The 7,464-nt window shown below is 35.2% G+C and overlaps 1 protein-coding gene across 4 annotated transcripts in view; it reads right to left on the bottom strand.

Moving 5' to 3' along the window:
* mta3 (metastasis associated 1 family, member 3) overlaps positions 1–6,986 on the bottom strand; it is a 23,772-nt gene extending 16,786 nt beyond the window's left edge. For 2 of the 4 annotated variants that reach the window (XM_036217086.1, XM_036217087.1), the window contains exons 1-5: positions 6,646–6,986; positions 4,210–4,277; positions 3,426–3,519; positions 301–427; positions 77–140 (exon numbers count right to left, since the gene is read on the bottom strand). In XM_036217086.1, coding sequence (XP_036072979.1) covers positions 77–140; positions 301–427; positions 3,426–3,519; positions 4,210–4,277; positions 6,646–6,673 — 381 coding nt within the window. In that variant the 5' untranslated portion in view covers positions 6,674–6,986. The remainder of the gene's footprint in view (positions 1–76; positions 141–300; positions 428–3,425; positions 3,520–4,209; positions 4,278–6,645) is intronic. The other 2 variants (XM_024285000.2, XM_036217088.1) reach the window with 1 other exon arrangement.
* Positions 6,987–7,464: the final 478 nt, after the last annotated feature.

The raw sequence follows: 7,464 nt of genomic DNA, 5'->3' as shown, positions 1-7,464 counted from the left end.
AAAAACATTCACTGCTTGACAGTCTATTGCGCAACCCCCCAAACAAATAAAATTAGTAAACTTCTCTCAGGCTTACCTCTTTGTCAAGGTATGAAAGAACTGATTCAGTCTCATTCAATAACGCGACACTGCACTTTCCCCTAATGGAGAGGAAGAGAGGGAAGCATGCTCTATGTATGACACAGACAAAGGAAGTAGGCAGTTCTTGCAATGCGTTCGTGTTTGAATGAGTGACTATTCATTTGCACAGCCGGTTGGCGGTCACGTGCGCCGCTTGGTGCGTGAGCGTCTTTGTTGTACCTAATATGAGTCGCGGGTAAACTCTCGTACTGTCGGGAGAGGAAGAGCTCTCTGTGGCGAAGCTGGTGTTTCTGTTTCTCCGTCAGATCTGTTTCTGTTGGGTTTTCCTTCTCCTCTTCCAACTCCTCTGCAGAAGCACAGCAAAAAACAAATAAAAACACACAGACCACCTTAAAAATCCACCATCTGTATCTACTTTAGGAGGGAGACTAAATAGATTAAATTACAGATAACCACAGCATCAAAAACCATTTATTCATTAAGTAATATGATCCAGTTATACACTTATCTTATAAACTTTTTTGGAACATTTAATTTAGCTCTAGTATTAGTTTTATGTGAAACCATGAACCAAACTAAATGCTTGAATTTTAAAAATGTGACTGCTTTTATTCACATTTTAGTTTTAAACTTTCTATTCCTTACAAAGCATCAAGAAAACCAGCTTTTTATCAATCTATGTTGATCAAAAAATGACGTTTTTCATAGAGGCAGAAGTATATGTATTGAAGAAAACCCATTTTTTCAAAAGGTTGAGTCAAAAAAAGAACAATACAAATCAACTTGATCTTTACAGAGAAATTCCAACTTGAGTCATCAAATCCATTAATTAATTTCACCTAAAAATTATAGTTGATCTTTTTTAGGCTAAAATAATCTGTTTTTTGAAAGTGTTTCATGTAATAATTTATCATAGTAATTATTATTCATGTAAAAAAAGTTAAAAAAAAATTTGGAAAATGTTACAAAAATAAATAATTGTTCAACCAGATCAAAGAAATTTCAGCTATTTAAAACCTAAAGGGCTAAAACACATGAAACTCCATTATTTTGGGAGGAAAAATATACAGCTTGATTTATAAATACAATAATAAATATAAAAAATAATCATATTTGGTTTGCTTTCATAATACTGACAGGATTTGTTCACTCCTACGTGATTAAAAGCTGTCCTTGACAACACTAAAACAAAACTTTTTAAACTCTTAAGCAAAGTTGTGACACATGCAGTAACTCAATACTTATATTGCTTCAACTGACCTTGATTATGTTAAAAATATAGAAAATCAATAAAAACCGATAAGAGTGACACATTTAAAAAAATTCCTCAACTCAATCTTTAGACAGAAGTCTTCAAAATTGATATTTGAGCTCAGTTTTGTAAACGATGCACATTCCATTTTACTTTTGGTAAACAAAAATCAGTTTATTAATCCACCTTAAAGTAAAGTTTCATTTGTATGTCTTGAGGGAAAAAAACTAAGTCATACTATAGAGTAACATGTCTAACAACAACAAAAGCCATGAGGCTGAATGAACCGATGGGACTGAACATTAAACACAAGCTGGTTCACGTGAGATCTTGTTGTTCTGTTGCGGTGTGTCAACTAGCAGTCGGGATTTAGGTGGAAAACAAAAGTTAGATCCTGAAGGACGTTCAAAAATAATTCATTAATTATCGTCTTGCCGGCATTTTAAATTGATAGAAAGTATCGCCAAATGAAATATTGCGATATATCACCAAAAATATTTCTTCCTAAACCCCTAAAAATAAAATAAAAGCATGCAACCAGGAACAAAAAAGTCTCTCCGTTTAACAAATTAGAATAATAAATCAATCAAACACATGATTCTGTGCTTTAAAAAAAACATTTAATTTCATGTTTGTATTTATTGCTTTAATCAATCTTAGCAGGGTTTGTTATTTTACATATTTGTAGTTTTGTTCAGAGTTCATTGTGATTAGGTATTAAAAAAAACACTAAATGTGATTAAAAGTATAGAAAGTTATAACATTATCTAATGATATGTCACACAGCAATGCAACACTGATGTTGTGCATCAAATACACTTTATTGTCAGAAGTATTTGCTCATTCATACAAAATCTATTTCAGAAAAGTTCAATCATCTGCAACCAAATATTCCACAGTCAAGTGTGGAATCAGACCACCAGCAGCTCAGTCATGTAGTGGGAAGCCACATAAACAGAGAGTGAAGTCATCTTACAAAAAGCTATGCTAACTTTTTTTTTTTTTTTAAGACACTAAACGACATATAGAGTAGGGGCAACAATCAGGCATCGCAATTTACCAGTTTTACTATTTGTCGTAGGTGCTAACACTAAGTGCGTCTGTTTGGTTGAATGCAAGTGATTCCTGTTTACACCGGTGCAGTGGGTGTGTCACTTTGGGGAGATGGTGGTGATTATAAGTGCTCACCTGTTCACTTGGATGGAATGGATACCAATTTGGAGCAGAGAATGTACACCTGTTGTTGACTGTTTTTCATAGCGCTTTCAATAAAGCTTAAGAAATCCCTTTCTACCATGGCCTTTTACTAACTCACTTTTATACAGGAGTGTCCAAATCCAGTTCTCAAGGGCCGGCATTCTGCTGGTTTTCCAGAAATCCTGTCTTATCTCCTGCTGATTACCTGGATCAGGTGTGCATAACCAATAAGGAGCTTCAACAGCAGATTGGTTGGAAAACATACAGGACGCTGGTTGTAGAGGCCTGGATTTGGACACCCCTGTTTTGCACTAACGCAGCCACAAATTCCAAAACTAACACGCATAACAACTTCTGCACATCATTGATGGCCATTTATCCTCTGTTCGCTCATAGCGGAACACATTTAATGGAACAGACATGCAGCTGCAAAGTTTGTTGTGCCTAATTTGTCATTTTTGGCACAATATTTAAAGGGGAAACACAAACTATGACTAATGTGGCTGCCCCACTTTGTTTTTGTTTTCTAGAATCCCATAACTAATGACAGAGATTATCCTTCCTGGTTGTATACATACTTATGGAAGTCCCAACTTCAAATGGCTTTCAGGTCAGTGTGTAGAAAACATTGTGGAAGGAGTTTGACAGGCTAAGCAACTACATTGTTTGCTGTCTGATCAACAATAGTAGATTTGTCAGGAATCTACTCCTGTGAAAGCCTGTTTCAATTGCAGCATCTAATTAGTGATAGGTAAATAAATCACTGTATGTTCTACAAGTTTAAAGCTCTCAACATGGAGCCTGCTGTGAGGACACGCATTTGCTTAGCCGAGCTGGAACTTAACGTGATACAATTGACTCTTTATTGTGAAAGTTCGCTCCGTTTCCGACTTACTTGCATGTTTATCTGCGAGCTGGATGAGGCTGTGAGAGATGTCTCTCCTTCTGTAAAAACAAACCACCTTGGCCTCCACATTTCCACTAGCGGTCTGTAACAGAAAAAGATCCGGGTTGAAAAAAAGGCATCACTTTTTCAGTTCAACACTTTTTCCCCAACAACTGACTGCTTTGTATATCCATCAAGTCACACTGCTGTGACATGCTGACCAGGCCAGCGGCAGTGTTTTCTAAAAAGATGATTGATTTATTGTTGCCCTGTATAATTAACCCTACAGGCTTAAAGTCTCGGTCAGTATTAAATGCTGTGACTGACGCAGTGACTGGATGTGGGGGAAGAATGTCTGAAGCGTGCATGGATATACTGGGTGTTTCAGGTTAGAATTGGGTATTTGATGACATTTCTCAAGTTTCTAAAAGAAAATAAGACAGATTTATCTGAATTTCCAGCAGTTTATATATAGTTCCCCCTTAGCTATATTTTTAAATCTAAAGGTTTTGTTCTGTACTTTAAAAATAAACGCTCTAAAGAAATATTTGAGTATAACACCAAAGCTCATGACTGTCCTTTTTAACACCAAAATACACAAAAATTCCACTCAAATGTGTACATCAATAACACCATTTAGGAGTCAAGGACAAACCTGTGTTTTTTAAATACCATTACTAACTCCCAAACCATCTCAACAAGAGGGCAACGAGGACAAAAGTGGGGAGGACTCCAAGTTATTCACCCTCAGGCAAAAACACCCAAAGATAAGACGGAAAATACAGGGCAGTACCTTGTTGAGTTCCTCTATCCGGCGGATCAGGTAGGGGTTACTGGAGGAGTTTTCAAAGAAAACATAATCTGTAAAAACAAGAAGAACACAGATAATGTCAACATAAATGATCGCTAAAACTATGATAAAAGCTAAAAGGTCAAAGTTACATTTAATAATGAACTGATAAAGGATTTAATTACATTTTTCTTCCAAACTTGTATCTAAAGGAGTCAAGTTAGCTTCGTAGCAGATTTTAGTGCTGTCCTTCATTCTTTAAAAACATACATGTTAATTAGTCAAGGTGCTGTATAAATATCTTTAAAAAGATAAATTCCTTATTATCAAGGAGCCAAGGCTAATGTCGTAGAACAGGACAAGCTTCACAAAAACATCCCAGTAAAACGAATCATAACAAAGACATAGAAACCATTACATGTCCAATTTCTGAGTGTTTATCATTTGTAAAGGGGTTCAAATTAGTGTAGTTTTTGACAAAATTTAAAATAAAAAATCTAAGAGAGTATATTCAAGACACACTCCGATAAAAACTGTGTTTTTAACACGTTCGGAATTAATAGTAGATTTTTAAAAAGTGTTTGAAAAAGCTTGTAGCAGTAATGTATAAGTAACTACAGCAAGCCACAAGCTCACTGGTCCACTCCATTCTGATGTATCCACTTGTAGAGAAATAGATCCATGTACATCTTCGTTTTCCTCATCTGAGCTGACATCTGGCTCAAGACTGTATGGCTAGATAGCTCAAATATTACTCGCCATTTTTTGCTGCACCACTAATGTTAGGATGGAGCTGCGAGGGTCTGTAAGCTAGCGGGAGAGCATGCAAACAGATGGATGATGGGAAGGGGCAGGTGCACTTCATGAGAATGGTCCAAGCCACAAGTCAGAGGTGAATTTCTAATGAACTACTACCGCTTTTCAGAAACTATGTCCTAGAAAACTTTTTTTTTTTTTAATTTGTCTAAAAAGGGCATATTCATAATTAAACATATAATTGGAGTTGGTATTTAAGTATTTGAAGCGTTTGGGGCAAGTGTGGTTAATATTTTATTCAATTTTGAAGGTCAAAATAGAATAATAATAAATAAATTTTAAAAAGCGTACAATTCCTCCTTGCTTATTACAAGTATTTATTTATTTTTCGTCACCTCTTGGCCAGGAGTAAAAGAGATTTCTAAATCTCAATGTGACTTCCTGGTTAGGTAAAGGTTAATAATTAAAATCTAAGCGGCAAACAGATTTTTAAGCATATATTTCTTATTCTGTAATGTTAAGATATGCATAAGCTTCTATTTTACTATTGTAAAATATATTTTTTTTTAAAAAAGAGACCACAGGGTGCACACCCATTATCATGGATAATAGCAATAATATTCTACTTGTTTGCATTTGTTCTAACATATTCAATACTAATTAATTATTAAAGTATCTGTGAATGGGTTATACTTATTCATTTCACTATCAATAAATGAACAAGAATAGTTGTTTACTCTGTTTTACATTTATTTGACACTGATATGAATCTTTAATTTAATTGTTAACCTAGCATTACTTAGTTTTGGTAAATATTTCCAAAGCTCAAATTTACCAAGAACATATATATGCAACAAAATAGCAATAAATGTGTGAGCCAAACACAAATAAACCTATTTACACTTTCACATTCAGGCTATGAAGGTGAGAATAAGGAAGCTAAATGACATTAAAATGTCGCCATGAACCGTCACATCTTTTGATGGGGATTTGTAGTAGACAGCTAACGAGCTAACTGGCCAACCACAGCAGCCTTGTCTGCCAATTAAGTGCACCTCAGGGTTTAACAAATGTGTTTTAACACAAATAATATGAAATTGGTGAGTAAAGGAGTAAATACAAGCATTATGTTCGATAAAGCAATGAGTGGAGACGCGGCGATAATGGTAATCAGGGAAGCCACAGCTGGTGCTAACGTTAGCTAAATAAGGATTCGCACTAATGGCTGCATGCCAGAAGAGGCAAATACAAAGACAGTCTCACACTGACCGTAGTAGCATTGTAACTGCCATATAAACAAATGCTTAGTCGACTGGTCCCACTATGAAAAGCTTCTCTAGCTTCCCAGGATAAATGTGAACTGAATGCAGGAGTTGAACAGGTGCCGGGGAAAAAAGATTAATGTTTACATTTTAAGCTAGCCACTTAGCGAGCTGGCGGCTAACTCCAGTAGCCACGACAAACGCAAGGCCTGACCCATTTTGAATCCCAAATATTGAGAAATTCTCACCTTCCTGTCCGATATAAATGCATCTCGGTTAGCCTAAAACAATTGTACCCAGATACTTGATGAAAACAAATATACAACAATGCAACATAGAGCCTGGAAGCTGCAGAAGTAATAAGGTTCATGTTGATTAAAAAATAAAAAAAAGAAACATCCACATTGACATACATACATACCTCCGACCCGGTACATGTTGGCCGCCATTTCTGCCCTCCCAGAATGTTAACGTAAAGCATAAACTAAGATAATTTGAATAAATTACTAAAAACGATAAAAATGAATTAGTTAAAATGTAAAAGGTGCTTTAAATTGCGATCGCCGAGACTACAGATAGTACCCCGTGGAGGGAATTTTGGCAAATCGGCCCCCCTCCTCCTCCTCCTCCAATTCACGGCACCTTTTTTACAATACCGAAAACTCAAGGCAGCCGAGAGGAGTCGGATCAAGCCGAACAACCGCCGAGAAATGACGAGGGGAGAGGAGAGCGTCCACGCATGCGCATACACATGCGCAGACACAAGCAGCTCCCGTGTACACAAACCATTGACTGAAACAATAAAAATAAATAAAAACAAATGTAAAACATCTTAATTCTCACATTATTTATTTTTGATAATTATTTAATGTATTAGTATTTGTATTATTTATATGTATTAAAAAAATAATTTCGCATTTTTATTTTAGATTTGGTTAAAAATAATTCGTATTTATAAGAAAAAAAAAGTTTCAATATGTTTAAATAAGTATTTCATATACATTAAAAATTATTTTTTAAGAGCAACATTTAAATAAACTTTTTGTTTGTTTGTTTTTACAAAATACTTGAACATACCTTTCCTCGGGGTGAAAACGCGTAAATAAGGCTTCAAATGTATAAATTGGAGATAAGTAGTGGTAAAACTGTAATACATCTGACAGAATATCAATGACTGGATCATACAAAATGTTTTGATATATATTTTGTAGCAATTATCACTGATTCTTAGCTTATTTCG

The sequence above is a fragment of the Oryzias melastigma genome, linkage group LG19, assembly GCF_002922805.2.
Source record: "Oryzias melastigma strain HK-1 linkage group LG19, ASM292280v2, whole genome shotgun sequence".
NCBI lineage: Eukaryota > Metazoa > Chordata > Actinopteri > Beloniformes > Adrianichthyidae > Oryzias > Oryzias melastigma.
Note: the sequence above shows the minus strand (reverse complement) of the source record. Positions and strands in the feature narration are given on the sequence as shown.